Source organism: Podarcis raffonei, chromosome 2 (genome assembly GCF_027172205.1).
Source record: "Podarcis raffonei isolate rPodRaf1 chromosome 2, rPodRaf1.pri, whole genome shotgun sequence".
Taxonomy (NCBI): Eukaryota; Metazoa; Chordata; class Lepidosauria; order Squamata; family Lacertidae; genus Podarcis; species Podarcis raffonei.
In genome coordinates this window covers 94,664,639-94,690,322 of record NC_070603.1, presented here as the reverse complement: position 1 = coordinate 94,690,322, position 25,684 = coordinate 94,664,639, and the positions used below count along the sequence as shown (strand labels likewise).

The 25,684-nt window shown below is 42.7% G+C and overlaps 1 protein-coding gene across 4 annotated transcripts in view; it reads left to right on the top strand.

Moving 5' to 3' along the window:
* The window catches only part of CHL1 (cell adhesion molecule L1 like), a 209,196-nt gene that overhangs the window by 113,533 nt on the left and 69,979 nt on the right, over positions 1-25,684 (top strand). For all 4 annotated transcript variants that reach the window (XM_053378167.1, XM_053378170.1, XM_053378169.1 and 1 more), the window contains 3 exons: positions 8,651-8,832; positions 14,186-14,291; positions 17,025-17,215. In XM_053378167.1, coding sequence (XP_053234142.1) covers positions 8,742-8,832; positions 14,186-14,291; positions 17,025-17,215 — 388 coding nt within the window. In that variant the 5' untranslated portion in view covers positions 8,651-8,741. The remainder of the gene's footprint in view (positions 1-8,650; positions 8,833-14,185; positions 14,292-17,024; positions 17,216-25,684) is intronic.

Genomic DNA, 25,684 nt, shown 5'->3' with positions numbered 1-25,684 from the left:
ATTAAATTTTTAGTGTTTTGAGTTTTATTGTGTCATTATCTTCCATAGCGGGTCGTGCAAACCACTATTCAGAATGCTATTTATGGGGTATGGTATTGGGGATGAGTTTATTGAACCAAGCAGGTGGTGGTCTAAAACCATTTGGGAACCATTTCCTTAAAGCTTCTCCTTTCCACCTCATGCAGCTACTCAGCTCACTCTTCATCTTCCCAAGCCATTTCTCTCTCTTTATTCTGCAGTCCCACTTTGCACCCCTGTTTTTACCTTCACCCCCATGTTCATTCTTCCTCCTTTTGTGCCATACATCCTTCTGCATCACCCTTCTCCCACACATTGCAACTACTACGCTCACTATCCCCCTTCCACCCAACTATCCACCATTCCACCCAATGAATCCACCATCCCCTCCTATTATTCTGAACCTTTCGCGCCCCTGCTTTCATCTTCAACCCCATTCCCATGCCTCCTGCTCCCTTCTTTTTTGCACCCCCATTTTCACCTCTGCTCCCTTTCCGCCCCTACCTTCCTCCTTATATTTCTCAACTCTCTCTTGCATACAGATCAGCCCCATTTCCATGCCTCATCTTCTCTCCTATTGTGCAACCCCCTTCACAACATGCCATTATTACCGCCACCCATTTCCCCCCATCTTCTCCTTTGTCCAACTCTCCCTTGCACATGGTCCTGGATCCATGTTTTAGGTGGCTCTTGGGCCTTGAATACATCCACTTTCTTCTTGTCACCATCATAACTGTTCATTCGCTTGTCCCTTTCCTCCGAGCCTTGTTTGCACTTGTTTGCACCACCAGATGGAGGAAGCAAAGCAGGTATGCTTATTGTCCTTCCTGTTGGTATTTGCTTATAGGCTCCAGAAACGCCGTTGAGCAGGTAACAACAGCAAGGAATAGTAGCAGCAGTTACTGGAATCTAGCAGTTGGCAGCAGAACCCCTTCCGTGGCTTGGGTCTTAGCAGGAGCCCAACAAAGCTATTCCCTGACTCTAGCCTTGCATGCATTGATAATCAAAGTGGTGACTTGCTTCCCATCTACCCACATATTAATGACAAGTCTGCTTTGGGGAAAACCGCTGACAGACTTGACTTCCCTTTTATTTTGTTGAGCTCTTAAACTAAGTAGCTTCCTGTAGATCAAAACAATTGGAGTAAAGGGCACATTTAAAACGTCTCTAGAACTGTTGAAAAATGTCACCACATTGCAATTTTCCTGCTATGCATGGAGGCAGAAAGTTCCATGTTGTTTGATGTCATACTGCCACTTTAAGCTACACCAAACACTCAGATACTCGTAGCTGAAACCCATATCTGGAACAATACTAAAATTTCTGCTGTTTGGGTATAATTGTGCATGAGGCTTTTTTTGGTGGTGGGCTGTGGGGGAAGGTTTTCTCTCAGATTGAACTGGTGGGTGGAACCTGTTTGAAGCTCTTCAAAAGCTTAGGAGCCAAAGGCGAATCCCGCAACAGGCCAATTAGTGAGTGCAGTCAAACTTTTCACTTATATTGAAAGGCATGTTACTTTGGGAAGAAAATAAAGGAAAGGAAAAGAAATGGGATAAGGTTTTCAATTTCAATTCAATTCAAAATCCTTTATTAGGCATATCACACCTCACATTAACAAACAAACATCATATACAGACTGTATAAAATACGGGCTCAGCGAACACAATTTATCCCAGTCCTATTCTTAACTCCAAAAAATAAATCAATGTACATAAATAATATACCGTAATACAACACAGCAACATCACCTACCATTAAAACCACTAAGTCTCTTTATCATGGCCCATTCTTTCTTCATGGACAGCACTTAAAAATTCAGCCGCTATCAAAGTAATTTGATCATCGCTGTCTGCCAGCAGGTCCTGAACAGTTGGTTGTGTAAATAACTGTCTATTAAATTTTAGGGCCTCAAATAATTGTCTTCTGGCATAGCTGCCAAAATCACAGGAAAAGAATATATGCTCTAGAGTATCGGGTTCCTGTTTTCTGCATTTACAGAGACGCTCTGATTCTGGGATAGCTAAGTATCTTCCTCTCACTACCGCCGAGGGAAACATGTTAAATCTGGCCAACATAAACAGCCTACACGATTCATGTTTCTTCAGATTTGTCATGTATCCCTTTTGGAAATCTCTACACAAAGGGAGATTTAGGTGGATAGGAGAGCAGGTGCTGCGCTTTGCAACCTCAAGCATGGCGAGAACACTTTTTTCTGTGAGGGTCTTCCTAATAATTTCCCATATATCTTTGGGATCAGAGGTTTCAAAATCAGTTAGAGTGAGCCCTATCGAATCCAGTTTTCTCCTACAAATCACTGATAGATTGTAGATTGCCCTATCACTTAAAAGATCGTAAAGTATAGTATTAGGGGATAGGGCTCTATAATGGAGGAAGATCCAATATTTCAAGGTCCTCAGCCATGCCCTTACTGATAAAGGCAGTATTCCCAGCTCACAACATATTGTTTCATATTTTACAGAGTTTGCAAGTCCTAATAATGACCTCAAAAGGGATGCGTGAAATTTATCCAACCTCTTGAGGTCACCTGAAATCCACACTGGTGTGCCGTATAGAAGTTGGGCACAGAGTTTCATGTCAATCACTTGCAATACAGCTGGAATAAATCTGTTTCCTACTGGAGAAAAAAAATAGGATTTAATATGTTGGGCTGTCACTTTGGCCTTAGCTATTGCAGCACATATATGTGTATTCCAATTCATATTATTTTTGAATGTGATTCCCAGATAATTGAAGTGCTTAACTTCCTGTATTAGATGTCCATTAATTATACAGCCTTTTGGGTTCCCTCTCTTTCTGAATTGCATAATCTTTGTCTTATCATAATTAATTTTGAGATTATTGAGAGAGCAGTAGTTTGAGAAACTCTTAAATAATTTTTTTAAACCCAAAACAGAGAGTGAAATAATTACAGCATCATCTGCATAAAGTAATAAAAAGAGTGGGCTATTGTTTAAATAAGGAGTATGAGTGGTTGCGTTTTGAAGAAATAATGGTAGGTCAGATAGAAATAAATTAAATAGGGTAGGGGCCAAGATACAGCCTTGCCTAACTCCTCGATTATTCAGAATAGGACCTGCAAGTCTACCATCTTTTGATACTTTAACATATATTTGGTTATTAGAATGTAAACTTTGAATCAGTGTAAGTAGATATGGGTCGATACCAAGGTGTTCTAGTTTAGTCCATAGTTTATTGCGGTCGACCGAATCAAAGGCACTTTTTAAATCCACAAATGCCACAAAGAGTTTTCGTTTATTTCTCATGACATATTTATCCACAAGATGACTTAACACTAGACACTGGTCAAGAGTTGACGAGCCTGCCTTAAAACCAGCCTGCTCTTTACCAGGTAGACCTTTTGTCAGCATCCATTCTTCCAATTTAATAAGCAGAGATTTGGCATAGATTTTACTTATGCATGGTAACAAACTTATAGGCCTGTAGTTCTCTTGGCAATTCCTATCACCTTTTTTAAAGATTGGTACCACTATTGAGTTGTTCCACGACTTAGGTACAAGAGCTGAGTGATAGATAGAATTAAAAAGCGGTACAAGTTTATTGGCCCACCATTCTACATCTAATCTCAACAGGTCTATTGGAATGCCATCCATACCAGGTGATTTCCCTTGCTTAAACGAAAAGATTATCCTTTTCATCTCCTCAACAGTAATTTGAAATTGTGTGGTTTTTGCCAGAGAAAATTTAAAATTTTCCTTTTTACAAACTTGGTGATCATAAAAAACGGCAGTAAAATGTGAAATCCAAGCCTCATCGCTTATATTAGGGAAATCAATGATATCTTTTCTTGAGAGAAGTGACCAAAAAGTTTTGGTATCTTTAATTTCTAATGCAGTAACAATTTTAGACCATTTGGCTAGTGCGAACTCAGATTTTTTTTCCAGGAGCATGTTCTTAAAAGCTTTTTTCATTTCAAAATAAGTCTTCCAGAGACCTTGAGAGTTGGTAATATAGGCTTCTTTTAGACAAGTTCTAAGTTCTTTCTTATAGTTAATGCAATCTTTATCAAACCAGTTATACTTATTTGAAGGTTTGTTGCTGAACTGAGGGTCTAAAAAAGAAGAAAATAAATCCTGGATAGTCTTATAATAACAATCATTATCCTCCAGGGGCATCAAATTTTGGTTAGCCACAGGTTCAAGAATAACTGGGTTATTTTCAAATACTGCTAATAGATCCTCCCTATTTTTATCACTTATATAAACTCTTTTGGCATAGATAGTCTTATCAATACTAATAAGAGGACTAATATCATTATTTCTAGGATTCATGTACATCTCTAAAACTATTGGGAAGTGGTCACTTTCTGAGCGAGGTACAACTGTAAAAGAGGCAACTTCATTTAACATTTCAACGGAAACTAGAGAATAGTCGATTACGCTCCTACCCCTTTTGGAGCTGAAGGTAAAATTTCCTGGAATATCCGGCCACATTGAGCCATTCAAAAATGAGAGGTTAAATTCTAAAACCAATTGTAAGAGTTTTCCTCCCGCTTTATTAATAATGATGTCCTTTGAATTCCTCCCTATTCTCAATGGAAGAGGGGCGTCTTCAGCTAGCTTTGAGACATAGTGTTTATAGAGAGCTGTATTATCTGATCCAATTCGAGCATTGGTGTCTCCCATTACAATCAGGGGGATATTTGGGGATTTACTACGTATTAAATACAACTCTTCAGAGACTATATTCCAACCATAATCTGGTCTAATTTCTAACTCTAAGGGAGGAAAATATATATTTAAAAGAAGAATTTCCCTGTAAACAATGGAAAATGATAATAGTTGTGCATACTGTCCAATATTTCTGATATAATTAATTTTAAGGTTAGAGGACTGTTTGATACCACAGATCAAACCAGCTTTAGGGCGACCTTTTGTTGACATTTTAGTAGCAGGTAAATTATAAGTAATAAAATTAGGAATATTTAAAGGTTTAAGAGACCAGGTTTCCTGCAGAAGTATTATATCATAAGACTCAAGAAAATTTATAAAATCAGAATCAGCTAATTTACATGAGAGTCCAGCTACATTCCAGGACATAATAGAAAGAGTTTGGAGAGATCTTTGATTTAAGGGTGCTAGTGAGGTATGCGTGGTGCATTCCGGATGTCACACCAAGTTCCTCTGATTCTTACTATTAGCCCTTTCATCGGGTTCAGATAGTTCAGATGCTAATTCGATGATGTTTAAAGATGTATTCAGTATGCTCACATTTGAGGAGGGTGGAATGCTAAGATTGCAACCTGGCGCACCCATGCTGGGGACTTTATTTGGGGAGCCCAATTCAGTCTCATTTAATTCTCTCATTTTATCCCATGCTAATGTAGTGACCAGGTTTGCCTCTGAGATGGGTTGCATGCGAGCTGGGTTATAGGAGGGGCGTTTCGATAAGGTTTTCAAGGAGCCTGCTGATGAATTGAAAAGTTGTTGCGTACTTATTGCCATTTGAAGCTTCATTTCAGTATGCAGAATTTATTCATTATTGCCTTGTCTTTTCCCTGCAGAGCTTAGGACAGCATTCCTAAGATTATTCCAGTCTGTGTGCAGGTTAGCATGGCTGGTGTCAGAAGTATCAGAGAGGCAATGTGATGTACAGTGGTACCTTGGGTTAAGAACTTAATTCATTCTGGAGGTCCATTCTTAGCCTGAAACTGTTCTTAACCTGAGGTACCACTTTAGCTAATGGGGCCTCCCGCTGCCACTGCGCCACTACCACACAATTTCTGTTCTCATCCTGAAGCAAAGTTCTTAACGCGAGGTACTATTTCTGGGTTAGCGGAGTCTGTAACCTGAAGCGTATGTAACATGAAGCATCTGTAACCTGAGGTACCACTGTAGTAGTATTGGACTAGGACCTGGGAGACCAGGGTTCGAATCCCCACTCACTGGGGCCAGTCACTGCCTCTCAGCTTAACATACCTCATGGGGTTCTTTTGAGGACAAAATGGTGAATTGAAGAACCATGTACACCATCTTGAGCTCCTTGGAGGAAAACAGTATTTAAATGGAGGATTATAAATAAATAATTCTTCCAAAAGTTAGCACTGTAGAGCACCTGCTCGCTGCCCACACTTTTGAAGAGCAGCTGCTAGCTCAGGCTATGTGAGAAGCACAAGACATCTAAGAGCATATGAGCACAGGTACAATCTTAACTTTTGCTTGCACAACAGGAGCGCCAACACGACCAGTTGCACCCGCATAAGGTGGCAAAGGAATGCATTGCCTGTGACACTGCATTTCATTGGGTATGGATGGGCTGGCCCAGACAGACACCAGCTGCTAATGAGGGGACTGCTTGGCCATTCCCTGTGCTGCCTGGTTACTGCAGCTGACTGTGACTCTATAGCGGGCATATGGAGCCCTGTGGCCGTCTAAATTTGTTGGACTCCAGTTCCCATCACCCCTGACCATTAGCTGTGCTGGTTGTTGCTGGTGGGATGGAGTTCAACAGCATCTGGAGGTTCACAATTTCCTCATTCCTGACGTATAAATCCATCATAACTTGCCCAAGCCTATCTAATAAGCACAATGGCTGGAAGATGGTGTACATTCAGGTCCCAAAAATATGTGCATATGCTTATACTGTGATCTAGTTTGAATCTGCTCTGGTTCAAATCCCATCTCATTTTCAGCTTTGATTTTTACCGTAGGGAGAGGGGTGGTGGGAGGGAGCCTCTGAATATGAAATTCCATCAAAGCCCCACTCATTTAATTCTGGCATTGAGTCAAAAAACTGCTGAGATCTCCATAATTTCTACCCAGTTATAAACCAATGGCCTGTAACACCCTCCCAATAATTGCTGGTCAGCCAGCTGTTTCTTGCTGTCTCTCTGGGGCTTTATAAGTGTCACTTTCTGGCTGCCTGCCTTCTTCCTCTGAATGATAAAAGCAAAAAGGTAAGTCTGCTTCTCTCTAGTTCAAATTGTGCTCCAGAAAAAATTCTGCTGGGATAAATGGGCACCAAACCTTCCATTAGGATGGCCACTGGCTGCCAGGCCAAGACTTTTCTTTCCTTATCTTGGGGTATTTTTCTCCTAACAGCACTTTTGGCTTTTAAATGCCGATCGTTTTTTATTATTGTTTAGTAACATTTGTACTCTGCTTTTCTTCCAAGGAGCACAGGGTAGTTGACGGCTTCTTGCCTGCTCTCATTTTATCCTTACAACAAATCTCTAAAGTAGGTTAGGGGGAGTGAGTGAGTTTATGGGTGAACTTCACGACTGAGGCAAATTTTACTGGGGCAAGTGTGACACCCATAAAAAAAAAAACTACTGTCAAGCAATGATTCTTTCTTACGGCATTGAATATTTAGCAGAGAGACCAACAAAAAGCCACAGTATTCCGCCCCCCGCCCCCGTAAGTCTGCATTTTATTTTGAAACCTTTTTGAAAGGTTTAGCAAGAGATGTTAAACAGGAATGGTTGGCCGGGGAGGTGCACTATTGCACACCTGGCCTCCTGAAAGCAGCAGGTAGTGATAAAGAGAGCCAGCATGGTGTAGTGGTTAAGAGTGGTGGGTTCGTAATCTGGTGAACCAGGTTCACGTCTCTGCAGCTGCTGGGTGACCTTGGGCTAGTCGCACTTCTCTGAAGTCTCTCAGCCTCACTCACCTCACAGAGTGTTTGTTTTGGGGGAGGAAAGGAAAAGGAGATTGTTAGCCGTTTTGAGACTCCTTCGGGTAGTGATAAAGCGGGATATCAAATCCAAACTCTTCTTCTTCATCATCATCATGGTCACTTAGGAGGAGGGAGGAGGTGGCTGGGAGGTTGGAGTTGTGCAACCACATTGGCAGTAGTGCCGGATTGGCTTCCCTCTCTGCCACCCACTACTGCTGTTAAAGGGTTATTGGAGTTTTGACATTTGCTTCCTCTGTTGGCAGCAAGTTTGATGTTTTGGCTTTTTGCTGCCTTGCCCTTATTATGGGGCACATAATAAGGTCTGAAAGCACATGGGGTCTGAAGGCACCTTGCTGAAGTTAAGCAAGTCTGGGTGCTGGTCTGGTCAGTGGCTTGGCTGGATGGGAGACATGCTTTGGGTTCCACGGTGGAAGAAAGTGGGATACAATTGTAGGAAGTATTCATAGTCATTGATATATCTATATCTGGAGTTGTATTGTGGGTGAGTGTAGGGGACCCAGAGCTTCTTAATACAGTGGTTTCAACAACGAAATGAGGCAAACTTTCCTGCCTGAACAGCACGACTGAAAGATGTTGAAAATATGAGCTATGAAAAATCTTATTTATGATCCCTATGTTCTTCTTTAGATTCTTTGTAATTGCTTACCAAATTGCATTTAATTGAGAAAAAAATGAATGGAAACTATTACAAATGAGGCAAAAAAATTAGCCACTTTTTCATGTATGCAAGCAAAAAAAAAAAGTAATTAGATTTCTGTGGTGTAATTGATTTTGTTAAGCCCCCCCCCCTTTCTGAATGTGGGATCAGAAGTGGAGGGAGAATAAATTAGAATGTGTATGTTACTATGATTTATGTTTCAGCTTATAAATCTTGACTATTTCTTCATTTTCCTAACAAAATTAGAGCTGATGCCTTGAATTTATTTATGTGGTTTTCTCTCTGTGCTGCCATTTTCAGGCTTCGCTCTCCAGGAGTGTTTTAAACAGAACAAGAGGAGAACTGCAAGGCACTTTTCAATCTGTTTGGACTCCCTGTTTACAGAAGAGAGATGGAGATGCCATCAAACACAAAAGGGGCCGCTGTGTGCCTGCTTCTCTTTGTATTAAGTTTGGCAGCGGCCATTGAAATCCCTCTTTCTGGTAAGTTGTAGCTATTTACTGAATGTTCTCCTGCAGGAGAACAGATTAAATCGTCCAAATGTGCTGTTTCCATTTTGAGCTTTGTTATGCTCCAGTGTGGCCTCTGGGGAATTTGTATGCGATAGAAATGCAAGTTTTGATTTCTTTTCTCGATTGGTTCATGCAGTGCAGTAAACAGGTGCAAACAGCTCATTGTTGGTTACAGTGGTCACTTATGCAGCACCAGAAGAATAAGAGGGCAAAGGAGCACACAAATTTGCAATATTCATATGTGTGGGTGCAGCTTTAGAAGTAATTGCTGAAATTTAAATAGAAATACAAAGCATTTCACCCTAGTGAGATTGCCCACGTGGCTTGTGGGCCTGCTGTTGAGGTGCTATATGTGATGGACAACTATGAAGACATTTCCCAATGTGAGGAATAGTTGCAGCATTTAGGATTTTTTAATTTAGAGAAAATATGAGTAAGAGGTGACATGGTAGAAGGCAGAAGTTTATAAAATTATACATGATGGGAAGAAAGTGGATAGAGAAAAAGCCTTTCTACCTCTCTTGCAACACTGGAACTCGTAAACATTCATTGAAGCTGCATGTTGGAAGATTCAGGACTTCTTCATGCAGTGCAGAGTTAAACTATGGAACTTGTTCCCAGAGGAGACAATGCTGGCCACCAACTTAAAAAAAGGTAAATGGACCCCTGACCATTAGGTCCAGTCGTGACCGACTCTGGGGTTGTGGCGCTCATCTCGCTTTATTGGCTGAGGGAGCCGGCGTACAGATTCCGGGTCATGTGACCAGCATGACTAAGCTGCTTCTGGCGAACCAGAGCAGCACACGGAAACGCCGTTTACCTTCCCGCTGGAGCGGTACCTATTTATCTACTTGCACTTTGACATGCTTTTGAACTGCTAGGTTGGCAGGAGCAGGGACCGAGCAATGGGAGCTCACCCCATCACGGGGATTCAAACCGCTGACCTTCTGATCAGCAAGTCCTAGGCTCTGTGGTTTAACCCACAGCGCCACCCGCGTCCCTTGGCCACCAACTTAAATGGTTTTAAAAGAGGGTTAGGCAGAGGACTAGGCTATCAACAATGACTAGGTTCTACCATCTCTGTCAGAGGCATTGTGCATCTGAATATCGTTTGCTAGGAATCGCAGGTGGGGATTCCTGTTGTGCTTATGGCCACTGTGAGAACGTTATGGGTCGTTGGCCTGATCCAGCAAACTCTTCCTATATTCTTAAGAACCCATCTACAATTGGCTTGGTATCCCAGTGAAACATAGAACCCAAGGTGGCTATATCAGTGCCAGACATTAATTATATAACCCAGTGGTTGAAAATTCACCCCAGAAAATATTGCTAAATAAATTTATGCATGTTTTGGTCTTGGGAATCTCTCCAGGCCTTCTTATGCCACCTCCACTTTGCAAAGATAAGGGTTTTTACTGTTTGTGGAGATGAGAAACAAGAACAAAGAGGCGTGGGGAGAGGAGAGTTTTGACACCCTTTTCAGAGTGTAGCTGGACGGGCCTAAATGGGCTCCATTTTTTAGTGTTTGGTCTTGTGAGTTTACATGTTCTTTACATTTTTGAACCCTCTCAGTTCAAGTATTCTCCTCATCACTATGAATGAGTCTGTCAGTGCCCAATAGTGGACCATTCCAAGATCCCCTTAAGACAGTAATCGGTGATGAGTTGGTAGAGTAGATCTCAGGGTAAGAACTTCAAACCAAAATTTAGGAGGTGAATTGTTAGAAAGAACTCTTTCTGCAGTTTACCATGTTTTGTTGATGCCTCATAATGTCCACCAGCATACCATGCAGCTCTCATCTGTTTCTACCCACAATTCACCTGCACATTGTGACCCAATTATGTACATATGTGGCCAAATTAACCCAATCAATGTACTGCAACCTGAGCAACCAACCAATCAACCTACCAACCAGAGAAGGCAAAACAAACCACACCCCTTGGCCAATCAGGCAAAAGCACCAAAAGTTCCTCTTGGATTCTCACTGGGACCACCTAACCCTACCCTGCTACATGTGAGGTGGATGGGCAGGTTTCTGTCTTCCAAACCACTGCTAAAGGGAGGCATGCATGCTTTCATTTAATGCTTCAATATACTTCTCCATCCATGGGGTCCTTGCTAGCAAGCACCTCATATCAGCCTCATGCCTCATCTTAAAAGAGTGGTGGCAAAGCTCATAGGTTGTGGAGTACTTTTTTATTTTGATACACAATGCCATAACTAGATAAGAGTGCACACTTGCAATCTACTTTGAACATGAAAAGACTGAGATTAAGAAAGTGCAACCCCATTTTAATTGAAAACAGATTTAGCAAATTTTTTTTTAAAATGAATTAATTCCTTTGGTCTCCATTCACTAAGAGAATGAATTATTTCTTCAGATCATATTCAAATTCCCTGATAAATCACATAATTGGAATTCTGGTCTACCTGTTCCCAGACTATTTGACTTTTCTCTGACCCTACATTTCCATTTGATTCTTAATTTCTGTTAATGAAGCTTTTCATGGTTTTAATAAACATGAATTATATTTGGCTATAAACAAGCTGGGCAAAGCATGGCGGCGTTGGAGATGTAGAAGATGAGATACCATATGGTGCAGCAAGATACCACATTTCATGAGAGCACCGAGTTTTCTGGTTCACTGGGCTTAAAGAGTTTCTAGCCAGTACCCTAATATTCATTCCTGTAATTTATAACAGAGTGGTAATTCTATTATGGTCAATTACTCTTCAGGGCCCAATTTCCATTTTTATAGTTTGGTTATGTGGAGATTCACAACACTTTAATTTCTTCAGGATTAAAAAAATGTAAATGCATGAAATAGAGGATTTGCATAGTAGTAAAGCCCAGTCATCCTACCTTGGAAAGTGGGTGGTCCTGAATGATGATGCCAATGGTAACTGAGGTTGTTTATGTCGGTATCTTGAGCAGCACATGGACTTTGGTTGGGTAACAACTTCTCTTCCTTAACTATTAATTTGAATCCAATCCTGGCATTATTTGTAGGGTTTTTATTTTAAAAGGGGGGGGGAAGGTGAATTACATTTAATGTGCACACAATATAAGAATGCAAGAGCAGAAAGAAGAAAAGAAATAAGAAAAGAAATTTACAACCTCTGTAACAATGGGAATAATGGTTTACTGCCACCCAAAGTCTATTATCCTTGAGTCATTTGTTTCTGCTGCGTTCCTTGGGGCTATATGGAAAACCCAAACAAAAGACCTTGTATTACTCATAGGGATGTTTAGAGAATTCAGTTTTGTGAATTCCAATATGAACAAAACTGATCTACCGCTTCCCAGGCCAGTGTGGAGGCTGGACCTTCGTGTTTTCATGCCTTAGTTACTTATTTCAACCTTTTATATACCGTTTAATGCTGCTTACTTATCAGGTGGTGTACAATGGAGATACAAAAGCAATACAAAAGATAAAACCAGTTGAAGCATAAAATCAGGAAAACCTGCTTGAAATGCTTGGTAATTTTTCTAAGAAGTCTTTGCCACTAAATACAGTTGGGAGGGAGCTCCATAGAACTGGGCCCATGATGCCATATGCCCAGTGGCGTAGCGTGGGGGGTGCCAGGGGTGCCGGCCGCACCGGGCGCAACGTCTGGGGGGGGCGCGAGTCCAGAGGGAAGGGACAAGTTCCTTCCTCCGCCGCACACATGCAACACACACACACACACACACACACACACACTTCATCCCGTCGCCGAACTGCTTTTAGCCCGCATACAATCGACTGGAATAGGATTATGTTACGTTTACTGGGCTGGGATTTGACAGGGAAAGCAGCGCAGCGCAGGTAAAGCTGTGTAAACAGCCCCGAGCGAGGCATCGGAGGGTTATGGAAGGGACACGGCCCAGGGCTGAGATCTGAAGGCTTCTCTTCTCCCAGCCCCCAGCCCCCACCCCATCGCGAAGCAAATCAGGTTCCCCGGGAGTGGGAGGATTCGGGGACAACTTTTTTTGCGCGTGGGGGTCGGGAGAAAAGGGCGCGTGGCTTCTTTCTTCCCAAAAGCGGCTGGACTGCGCACGCTTCCCTGGCGAAGACAGACGTGAGATACAACAATCTCTGCAAAAGCAACCCAAACAGGCGAGCCCTGAATCCCTGTTCGGGGGGGGGAAGGGAGCGGTTGTTCAGAGGCCGAAACGTCGATCAAAACCAAACACCCAAAAGGGGAAGAGGGGGGGGGTCGCCCTTCCGCGCACCCTGGTGAGCTCTGCAAGCCTGGACCCAGGGCTTCGGCTCAGTCGCGCGATCCTAACGCAGGAGTCACACCCAGCGAGCCTGACGGTGCCTGCCTAACGCAAAAGAAGCAAGTCCTATTGAATTCAATGGGGGGGCTACTCTCAGGTAAGCTTGGCTGGGATTGCTGACTGTCTGCCCTGTGGAGGCGCTGACACCCCTAGGCCAGCCCTGCTCGGTGGTGCCGGCGATCAAGGAAATAGCAGCTTTTCAAAGTTTCAAAAGAGCATCAGCCTCATGGATCTCAGGCATGGCAAAGGAGAGCGGTTCCAGCACGTGCTCCGGTGCTTCCATTGAACTCAACGGGACTTTGTAGATGCTTAATTCAGGATGCAAGGCTGCCCCCCCCCTCTGTCTGAGCGCGGAGAGAGGATAACCCCTTCACCGCTTTCAACTTGGCTTGCCCTTCGTTCTCATTGGTTTTCTGGCGCTTTTTCCTATCACGTTTTCCCTCTTTCTTTCTTTCTTTCTTTCTTTCGTTCTTTCTTTCTTTCTTTCTTCCCTTTTCTTCCCTTTCCTTCTCTTTCCTTCTCTTTCTTTCTTTCTTCATCGATTCGCCATTCTCTGCCAACTGTGGAAGCCTGGAAAGCACCAAGCCTGACGGGTCAAAAACTGGAAATTCGTGCGTATTGCAGGGAGAAAAAGAGGAAGCGAAATAACGCCTCAGCAGTGGCGTAGCGTGGGGGGTGCAGGGGGGCCAGCTGCACCTGGCGCAATATCTGGGGGTTAGGGTTAGGGGGCGCAAATCCACGGGTTAGGGGGCGCAAATTACTTGCCTTGCCCCGGGTGCTGACAACCCACGCTACGCCACTGCATATGCCTGAGCCATGGGAGATATGAGCACTGTGAGCACTGTCTCCTGCAAAGGCCTCAGTGATTAGGCAGGTATATAACATATTTTCTGTCTCCCAGTGTAGATTTTGGCCCACCCTCCCCCAAAGTATCAAAATGTCTTGGAATAGAACTCTGGTTATTCATCCACCCCCAATGCAAATAAGCTATTTGCAATTTACATATGGGTTACTCTTCCATTTTTCTTTATTTGACCACATGTCCTGGTTCTGTTTCAGTACGGCAGCTCCCGACAATTACAGAGCACCCAACCGATCAAGTTGCATTTCCTTTCGATGAAGAGTTTACAATCAAGTGTGAAGCTATAGGGAACCCACATCCAAGGTAAGTGTTTTGCAAAAGCTAGTTTAGGACTGACTGTATGTGCACCCCCTGCATGCCACAGTTGGGCTGAGAGAGAATTGGCAGGCATCACTGGAGGTGAGGCAAGGTATGCTATGTGTGGCGTGGGCCAGTGTGATGTAGTGGTTAAGAGCGGTAGTCTCGTAATCTGGTGAACCAGGTTCGCTTCCCCGCTCCTCCACATGCAGCTGCTGGGTGACCTTGGGCTAGTCACACTTCTCTGAAGTCTCTCAGCCCCACTCACCTCACAGAGTGTTTGTTGTGAGGGAGGAAGGGAAAGGAGAGTTAGCCGCTTTGAGATATCAAATCCCAACTCTTCTTCTTCTTCTTCTATCATAACTTGCAGATATACGGTACTTGTTTAATTTTTTTTATTACATTTCTATGTCACCCTTCATCTGAGGATCACAGGGTAGTTTAAAATATAAAAACACATAAAAATACATACCATAGTACAAACAAAAACAATAACCCACACCCACCCAAAGTTTAAAAGGCCATAGGTTATTTAATTAGCTAAAGGCCTGGGAGAAGGGGAAGGCTTTTGGACAGCACCTAAATATTTATGATGAAGGTGCCAGGTGAGCCTCCCTGGGGAGAGCATACCAGAAGCTGGGAGCAGCCACAGAAAAGGCCTGTTCTCATGTGGTGCCCTCTGGACCTCTAATGGAGGCACACCAAAAAGGGCCTCAGAGAATGACCATTGTTACCCTGATGTGGGCCTGAACAACTAGAAAAAGAGCTTGCTGTCACCCCTGGCCCAGCCTCTTAAATTCTCTGGTGCCTACCCACCCTCCCTGTGCTGCAACATAGCTTTACAGCTTACATACTTTAGGGGCCAAAAATGAATATTTGGCCTGGAAATGGAATTAGACAATGTTTAGGGGATTTCCTTTTCTTTTGGGGAGCCTCTCTGTACTGCACTGTGCACTGTGGGGAGTTTAGGTTGGTCACAATTTGGGCTGGAGAAAGACAGCGATAGATGGGGTGAATCTGCCTTAAGGTGAAGGCAGATTTCAGAAATTTGCCTTTCACATAAATAAACAACTGCACAGTAGTCAATATCTCATAGATTAATAACTAAGAGTTAAAACAAATACAATAGTGATCAGAGATAGTGATTTTAAAACTTAAAAGCATAGCTCCACTTTTGACCCACTGGCCCTGACTCACTGATCCAATTCAGGCATAACAGCCTCAGCTTAATAAACACTACAGATGTCCACATGATCTCACTACTGATCTCCACTTCATATTGCAATTTGCACTAGTGAAAGATTAAATGAATGCAGTGGGAGGCTGTGGTTTGAACAAGCCATTATAAAGGCGTCAAAGCTAGTGCAGGAGAAGGCAGGGAGATTACATGGGCATGACAGCATTCTTGGCTTAATAAACCATGGTTTATTAGGCTGAGATGGTTTGAATCACCCCTGAGGTTCCTATTTGGGAAAGACCTGGTGGCTAGTGCAAGTATAATGCCATGATTTACTGTGTGCACCCTTAGCAAATTATATGAAGTGTATAATAGAAATCAGAGGGTAGCAGCTGTCTACATGCCTTTTGCATAGCTTTGCCTTTTGCACGTGGGCACACACACACACCCTCTTTGTAGTAAGAGGTCTTATGACGATTCCCATCAGTGAGTCTATTTCCACAATCTTATTAATCTCATTTATAAGCACAGTGAAATACAATATAATGCTATGACACAGTTTGTGTGCTATGAGGATTCCAAATGCACTCATCCACAGCATAAACAGAGTTTAACACACATTGTTAATAAAACTACCGTAATAGCGAACAGAGATGTCACATTCTCTAGGGCAATGAATGAAAAACCTATTACTGTCCTGATCTGACTTTTTGGTGACTCACAGCTGATAAAAATACTAGCTCAGACCATTCCTGTGGAGCAATTTCCATCTGATTTATCTTCTACCTCATCTTTTTTCATTTTCTTCCATGCCTAAAAAGAGAGAGTCTAGCTTCACACACTGTCCTTCCTATTTATAGTCTGTAACTGACTTTACTGATCTTAGGATGTAGAGGTGACAATTTTATCTTAAGAATGCTTGGATTCATAGTCCAAGAAATACTGGATGCAAGAGGGTCTTTAGCAGTAGGTCACCATTTCCCCCCAATGATTTTTGAGCATGCAGCCTCCTTTAGCTTTGCCTTTTGAAATCCATAAAGGCACACTGTCTTGCTTATGGTGGGGGAGATTTCTGAACACTTCCAAAGAGTCTTGAAATCTTTGAAGCAATGGCCACAAGTCCCCAATGGTTTTCAAGGTAAGCAGATGAGAGTTCATCCATGTTTTCATGTTACCCTATCTTACACATACGGAACTAGTGAATCAAAGATTTTAAAAAATCAATCTAGGTTTCTTCGCAACAACCAATTTTCCTATGTGCAGATTTTTTTTTCCTTTGGAAAAGCATTCATCCATTCATCCCCCCAACTTTAGCTGGTAGTGACTTTTGTGAGATATAGTTAGAAATTAAGACTGCTCCTTAATTTTAGTTTATTTATAGAGAGCTGTCTTGACCCCAATTAAAGAAAAGGGGAATATCAATGTTTTAAATGATTTATTGATAAGATGAGATAAAATAAAATAAAATAGAACACACATTCCTGCTACTTCTTAAATCTTCACCTCATGGGCCAAAGGTGAATTGCAGCCAAGTTCTTCATTGTATACTCTTGTCATTTCAGCTTTACATGGAGAAAGGATGGGAAAGTATTTGATCTGCTAGGTGACCCAAGGATACTTACATCAAACAATTCCGGAACATTTGTTGTTCGGAACCGTGGAAACATCTCCATTTTCCAAGGAAGGTATCGCTGCTTGGCCTCCAATGAGCTAGGAACTGCCATGTCAGACGAGATTGAACTAGTAGTTCCAGGTAAGTGTTTATTTGTGTTAATTTGATGCATATCCCAAAGAACAAAACTACAGCTTGGGCTTAATATACTTTTCACTGCGCTGTTTGTTTTTACTAATGATACGTGGAGTGATTTGGGATTCACAGGAGCACTGCTCAGGAGCGCTGAGGAGTTAAAAGCCACACTTGTTTCATTTTGGAGAAGTTACACACTTTTCTTAAGGACTCCCTATACTATGGTTGAGCTTAGAGTACTCTGTTCAGCTGCTTTCTCCAAGGAGTATTTGAGCGTACTTCAAATGGGACTAGGTTTACCGTCTCTGCAAGAGTCGCTGCAACAGCACAAAGCAATATTGGTGTGGCAATAAACACAAGCGAACGTGGTTTTTATTTCCTTGACCCGCTTCATTAGCCAGCTATCTAGCAAGAAAATGACAGAGGAAGATAAGACACCACCCTAGGAGGCTTATGAAGAATAACAGATGGACAATACACAATATTGTACAAGATATGTGAGAGGCCAGCTATGTTTTCATGTTCATGTTCATGGTCTTTTTTTTCTGGCTTCTTTGTTAGAAACACAACAAAACCACCCCATGGATATTTTGTGGATCAATGTGATTCATTAAACATGAGAAAGTTGATTGTAAAAAAATTGACAACTAAAAGATACCAGGGACAGCTTGGTATTGTGTGACAACGCTCGTCATTGTAATCATGTCCATTGCGGAAGGGCCATAACCCAGTGGCAAAGCATCCTTGGTTTGACCCCCCAGTGTCTTCAGATAGGCTTTGGGATGTTGTCTCCTGCTTGAAACCCTGGAGAACAGATGTCAGTCAACATCAGCAATGTGGAGCTAAATGAACCATTGATTTGATTTGATATAAGGCAGCTCTCTATATTGTTATGTTTACAGTAACTTGAAATTCTCAGGTAGTGTCCTTTTCTAATCCTACTGCCTGAGATCCTTTAAACTGGATCAGGAATTGGAACTGAAATCTCACTACACTCAAGCTAATGTGTTCCCAACACTTAATACCCTTCCTTGTGGGTTCAAATCCTGCCGTATTCATGGACCCGCTGCATGACTTTGGGCAAATTACTGTTTTGAGTCACAGGACAGAACTGACATGTGACAGGAGTAGATATTTGAAAGTGGGTCGCGACCATGCAATGCTAAAGGATGAGCAGAGAACAGTTTTTCAGCAAAAGGCAACAAGTTACTGCTTAATCCTTTATTCTGTCCACTACTGACCCCCAGGGTTCCCCTTTGTCCCTAGCTGTGATACTTTTCTGGCCTAGGAGAATTGGAAGAAAAGTAACTGGCAGGCAGTGTCACCAGAGAAGTTTTGAGGACAATTTCAGCATCTTCTCCCACCACATCTCCACTTCCCTATCAACTTGTTGTGCAAGGTTTGGTGGCAACCCATGTTCAGAGTTGTAACTCAGAATCCCAACGTCAATCTTGATTCCCCAGCTGTAGAATGGGAACAGTAACAGGCTGTGTATCAGCAATATAGTGTGCACCAAATGTTTCGGACAGAGGCTCATGGGAGTTGTAGTCCAAAACATCTTGAGGATTCTGAATTGGGAAGTTTTTCTTAGAGTCACAGATACATTCATCTTAACTTTAGTTATGTTCATGCTTTCAAAGGTTAAGAGGCTGAAATGACAGAGATAACTCTGTCAAGTCAAGTTCCTTAATTCACTTCCCTTTCAGTCAATAGTAACTGATAAACAAAAATACAGGAGAATAGTTGTCCTTGACATGTTTCTAGTTCCATAGAAAGACAAGGGGACCTGTGAATAACCCAGTGCAGCAAGAAAAGGATGTGCAGGAAGAAGCTGTTGCTGGTATAGGCAGGAGACTATCGCTGGGGTAACAGCCTTAGACTCTTAACTGTGTAAATGGTTAGATAAGTCATGTTGGAGTTTGGTACATATATTGCAGTGGTGTGCAGAAAGAAATAGTCTGGTAAGATTGCTGGTTGGTCGGATAAAGAAAAAGTAAGATTTATTATGTAAACAAACAAAGCCATTCTACATATAGGTTTTATTTGTGGCCAAGAAACAGCCAAGAAGTTAACAGTAGCACATGCTAACACATATTGATTAAACTTGGGGAGAAGCAGGAAGGAAGTAAAGCCTGAAAAAAAGTGATCTACATAACCAGCAAGTAGTTACTCAAAGAGTAATGTGTTACTCAAAGAGAAGGAATCAGTGAGGCAGAAGAACGGGTTGCTTTTCTGTCTATCATCACCACCACCACCATTCAGGTAAAATTTTGCAAGCATTGTTGCTTTACTCCCAACAAAGCCTTAGTGAATCTCATTGTGACCTGCTTTTTGAGCATCTGTGGGTAATTAATCACTCATTACTTTTTTTGTATGTGAAATTAACATGGAACAATAATTTCCTAGCATAGAACTCAAACATCAGTCCCAAAACACTAAGTTGCAGAAAGTGCGGTTGGTTGATTGTATGCATGCATACATTTTCCTTCCTGTGTAACATTTGTTGTTCTCTGGGACTTGCTGACTGCCTTCGATCACACATTCTCTCTGGGGTGTAGGTTGGCAGGCATATTAATATACAGCCCATTTTAAACAGGGGGCCCTCAAGGGAACCAAGTTTTCTCGGTGGTGGAGAGTTATTTGATTTAGGTAGATGTTTAATGCGGTATTCCTTCTTTTCCTCTTGAGGTTCATTTTGTATTCTCCGCATACTTTTACATAAAACCATAATGGATTATTTAAACACTGTTTGTTTTGGGCAATATTTTCAGAAGAAAAATGTTAGAAAAAGTAAAAAAAAAACCTGAGGGGAGAAGGCACATTTCCCACCCACCCTTATCCATATTCCTTCAACCCACTTCTTACCCCCCAGGTCAGTTCAAACTGCCTCTGTACCACATTTTAGTCTTTCCAAAATTGACTTGCTGCATCAGTCCAAAGGCAAATGCTGCAATAGACAGTACACATATAATGGACTTCATGTAGGGCTGGCCCGTCCATGAGGCTGACTGAGGTAACAGCCTCAGGCAGCAGAATCCAAGGGGCACCTCTGTGGGCATGACCCCCGCCACCAGTGGAGAAGTGATGAGAAGTAGCTGTGGCAGTTTCCAGGTTCCAGGGAGATCTGGTGATAGCCCTATGCAATCTCATGGGGGTCTCGCAAGATCTCACCAGAACCTGGAAGCCTCAGCCACAGAGCCCCAATAAGGGAGGCTTTGGCAGGGTTGGCAGTGCATGGCACATGTGCAGGGCAGAACCTTCATGTTTTGCCTCAGGCGGCGAAATGGGGTGGGCTGTCCCGATTGCATGTCTTGGTGGTATATGGGGTTGGAGAGGAAACCTAGCTGCTGTTCCTTCTGCCTTATAGAAGAAAAAAGTGTGGAGAACCTTTGGTTTGCACAGAAAGATGGGGCAGATTCTCGCTTCGGTAGCCCTGTTGCCTTCGGTAGCCTTGCTGGGTTTGCATAGTCCCAGGCAGAATTTGCCAGGTGTTCCTGGGCAGCAATGCTATTTTTCCAAAAGAGTACCGGAACTCACCCTGAATACCTTGCTTATTCTCTTATAATGGCAATGGCAACCACCGGAGGGATACTGGAACTGAGTTCCGGTGAGTTCCAGATGAAAAAAAAAGCTCTGCTGGGTAGGAATCTCATGAGTATTGCGAGTAGCTGCCCTTCTAGAGTGTGATCTGGCCTTCCAATGACATACACATCAATAGACACCACCAAACAGAGCACCTCTTCCTTTGGGGAGAGTTCACCCTCATCCAGAACAAGCATATTGCTCCCAGGAGCCTCCCATCCACAAGTCTTCCATCTTGCCAGGATTCAGATTCAGCTTACTGATCCTCACGTGGTCCATCAATGCATCTAGTCTGGATCTTGCACAGTCACATCACAGACGTAACAGAGAAATAGAACTTGGTATACTCAGTGTGCTGGTAATACATTGCTTGCTGCATCATTGAGGTGCGACTTTGTACAAAGACTATGACAGGCTGTTTGATTTCATTCCACCAGCACACAAGTTTGGGGCATATGGCTTGCCTTTGATGTGCTTCTTTTGACTCCAAAATATAGCAGGGGTTCCACTGACTACAGGGAAACCTGAGCACCTGTGGAAGGCTCCCTGCTCTCCTCTCCTCCCCACCCCACCCCCATTTTGGCCATATCGCAACCCAATACTATGACACACTGTGTGGCAACGTTTGATAAGTGCTGCTGCAGAGGAGCTTGAATAAATCAATTGTGATGTGTGCGCAAACATAATCAGAGCCCGAGCTCTGGAAAGTGTGAGATCACTGTGTGCATTCACGATAACAGTGTGGTGCTTGGCAACATTCTGCTGGCAGATTTCAATGGGGATGCAAGGTGCTTGGCAACCCACCACCTCAATAAAAGTGGAAAGAGCAACAAGTCACACTAGGTGATGCTTTGGAGCATAAATTTTGCCCTGCGAGCCATTCAGCTCCACAACAGTGGGATACCCAAGTCAAGCAAAGGGGTTCTTCTGGCAGGGAAGACAAAAGCGTTGCTTAAGCATAGCGGTCCTCCCAACAAAAAATAGAAATACCATTTTTTAAAAAAATATTTAAAATCCCACAACACTTTACTATTAAACTGGTTTTCAAGAAAAACAACAACTGTACATTTGTTGAAGATTAAGATGCAAAACCTACAATGAAATGAGTGTTTTTTTATGCAGCTCTCCTCAACCTTGTGAATGTTTAATGCTCATTTTACAGTATTGGGAAATAAAAGAGAAAACTCCAGTAATTATACGGTACCTGCATAATTGAAGCCAATTATGAAGGCAAAGGCACCGACCGCTGAGCTACTTAACCAAGAGAATCTATTCCTTTTAATTATCAAAATGTTCCCAGAGCCAAAAGGGAGGGGGGATCTGCTCTGGGACTGGGTAGCTAAACATGCCGTTTCATTGACCATAAAGCTGCACAGCAGTTTCTGTGACTCTTTCCCAAATTTCATGCTCACCATATCCATAGTCCTTTCTAGGGCTTACATAAATCAGGCACTCTAAAGGCTGGAGCAGATTTCAAGGTCAGATTTAAATACTTTAGTTCAGGATTTACTACACAAATGGGGTGTTAAAACAGGTCTAGCTTGGAGAAAGAGAGAGGGAGGGAAACAGAGATCAAGTAAAACCTGAGTTCATACTGCTCCAGATTATGTTATGGTAGAAAGTACAGGAAAATATCAGAATGCATATTCAAAATTTAATATTCAAAGCAGCATATGAACAAGTATTCTTATTATATATCGCACTTATTAGTACACTTTTCTTCAAATAAAGGCAAGCACATGTTTTTATCCACCTCCAAGGTACAGATGATCTGATTTAATTGTATTTGTTAAATAACCGATTGATTAATTACACCATCCCTAGGAGTCTCTGGGGCTACTGAATGGTCTGCCCTCTATGGGCAGATATGGGGTTATGTCCAGTGGTGCCTCTCATCAGTGGCTCTACCTCCTGTGCTACCTCCCACACTATTCCAAAGTGTCTTCCAACATAAGCACCAGACTTGGGGCAACACCAGGAACTACTGGGGGCAAGGACATGAAAGTGCAAAATTGTTTTAGGAACATAGGAAGCTTCCTTATACTGAATCGGACTACAGTGGTGCCCCGCAAGACGAATGCCTCACAAGACGGAAAACCCACTAGACGAAAGGGTTTTCCGTTTTGGAGGTGCTTCGCAAAACGAATTTCCTATGGGCTTGCTTTGCAAGACGAAAATGTCTTGCGAGTTCCTGCGGGGTTTTTTCCCTCCCCCCCTTTTTCTAAGCCGCTTATCCGCTTATCCGATAAGCCGATAAGCCGCTAAAAGCGCTAATAGCGCTAATCCGCTAATCCGTCAATGGGCTTGCTTCGCAAGACGAAAAAACCGCTAGACGAAGAGACTCGCTGAACGGATTCTTTTCGTCTTGTGAGGCACCATTGTATTGTTCCATGAGCTCAGTACTGAACACACCAGCAGCCCTCCAGGATTTCTGGTGGGGGCTGGGGGGATTCCCAGCCCTATTTGGAGAAGCTAGAGAGTGAACCTGGGACTTTCTGCAAAGAAGACACTCTCCCAATGAACTACAATCCTTCTCTTCTCCATTCTGCTGAGAGACATCTCCACTCAATCAGAGAACCTTTCATTAGTGCAAGAGACACAGATAGAACCCAGAGTATGGGGTATGTAGAGAAGAGTTTGACTGGTGTCGCTGCTATATACACTGTGACCTTGCTCAAGCATTGGTAGTGTCTCTTCGTAGGGAGCGGGTGGCGCTGTGGTCTAAACCACTGAGCCTCTTGGGCTTGCTGATCAGAAGGTGGGCAGTTGGAATCTGCATGATGGGGTGAGCTCTTGTTGCTCTGTCCCAGTTCCTGCCAACCTAGCAGTTTGAAAGCACACCGGTGCAAGTAGATAAATAGGTACCGCTGTGGTGGGAAGGTAAACGGTGTTTCCGTGTGCTCTGGTTTCCATCACGGTATCCCGTTGTGCCAGAAGCAGTTTAGTCATGCTGGCCACATGACCTGGAAAGCTGTCTGTGGACAAATGCTGGCTCCCTTGGCCTGAAAAGCAAGATGAGCACCATTCCCCATAGTCGCCTTTGACTGGACTTAACCATCCAGGAGCCTTTACCTTTACCTATTACCTTTAGTGTCTCCCCTTTCCTTTGTATAACTAAAAGGCTACTCACCATTCCTTTTCTCCCATCATCAAAGTTGTCAGCCATTTGTAAAAAAAAAAATCGTTCCTCAAATAGCACATATAAGAAGAAATGATGAGAACCAACGAAGTGATTATAAAAAAAATCTGAGCATCTGAACCTTAATACTTCTAAGATCATTTTCGCATCTGATCTGCCACTGCCACTACTGCCACCAGGAATAGAATCAAAACAGGATTCGACATCCTACATGTCCTTCATTTCAGAAAGCAAAAGCTTTTGTTGTTTTAGTGCTCTAAACTTGTCAAAATGACATCTCAGTTCTAGCCTCATTGCAGCTAAATGACACCTGGCTCTCTCTCTGTATATATATATGAACGAAATGAGCTGCAACTTGAATCTTCGTGAAGCGAATGGCCTTTCCCCTCTCTCCTCACTAACACATCTTGCTTTATCAGAGGGCTGGCTCCTTACCTGTGAGAGCATGTGCTGTGAAATGATATTTCTCCCTCAGATGGCTCCCTTCCACCAAGTGTCGGTGTAGCACTGCTACTAACTTCCAGATGGACTCCGTGTTCTACAACGGATAGCAAAATGCAGGCTGCCTCTGAGAATAGTGGCTTTCAGACTTTTGCGACAACATGCGCGTCTTTTATCTACCAGATGATGAGCCAGATTGGACCTCAGCAAGCAAACCTTTTGGAAGATGACCCAAATTGCATCGTATTATCATTGCCAGGCAATTTTCCTGCACGGTCAGGATGTATCCTGGAGTATAATTTCAGCACTCATGAAAAGAGAGAGTACATTACCGTGTTCCTGCCATTATCCCCTGTAGGGCTCTCAAGGAGGTTCATGCACATTTGCTTGATTTCTATCAATTCATTCACACTTAGTCTAATGGGACGAGCTTGTCGCATCCACAGCTCAGTTAGAAATGGGGCATCCCTCCCACCGTACCAGTTCTGACACTTCTCTTGCTTGTAGTATGAATGAAAGAAGTGTCGACAAGATTACTTGGTTATAGATGCTGCTAAATTCTGTTAAAGGGTATTCTGTTGCTTTGACTTGAGAACTAGCAAGTATGGAATAACTGCAACATGCAGTTTATGGGAAAAGTCCAGTCAATGCTAAGCACTTTTAAGAGCTGTTGGTTTTTAATGTGCTTAACTTCATTTTGATCACTTCCATAATGTGTAGCCTTAATAGTTACTTGCCGGAGAAAGGTGCAGATGAGTTGCAGTTCACATTGCTCTGAATGAATAGGCCTTGAATTGTTTGTCATGAGTACCTTGCCTCCTACAGTCAAAGACAAGGTTTACTGTACTTGAATTGATACTAGTGATTTTTTTTAAAATGCAGGTTTTCAAACAGTTTCCTTAAACCTTCAGAAGCGTAATTTTAAATCTTTGCTGAAATATAGACATCTTAGGCTCCTTGTGGTAGAGGAGATAAAACCACAACACCTTTATATGTCCCAAAGACTCTAATCCCCACAGGCAAAACATCCTGCAAAGGTGGAGTGCCACTTGCTAATGGCTTACAAGCTAAGTTCATTCCCTTTCTTTTTGCTTTGTTCCTGCTGTTTTTTTATTCTTTCACTATGGCTTAATTACACAATGAGCTGATGGAGTTGCAACAATTTCTCATCCGTTTCAACTTGCCTGGAATGTAAGGGAAAAGTGCCCTGAAACAACCTCAATCTGCTGGGGAAGGAAAAAAAAATTTAATCTTGCAGGTTGATGTTTGCAGGGATCTCTGATGGGAGGGATGGGGATTTGTGACTCCTTTTC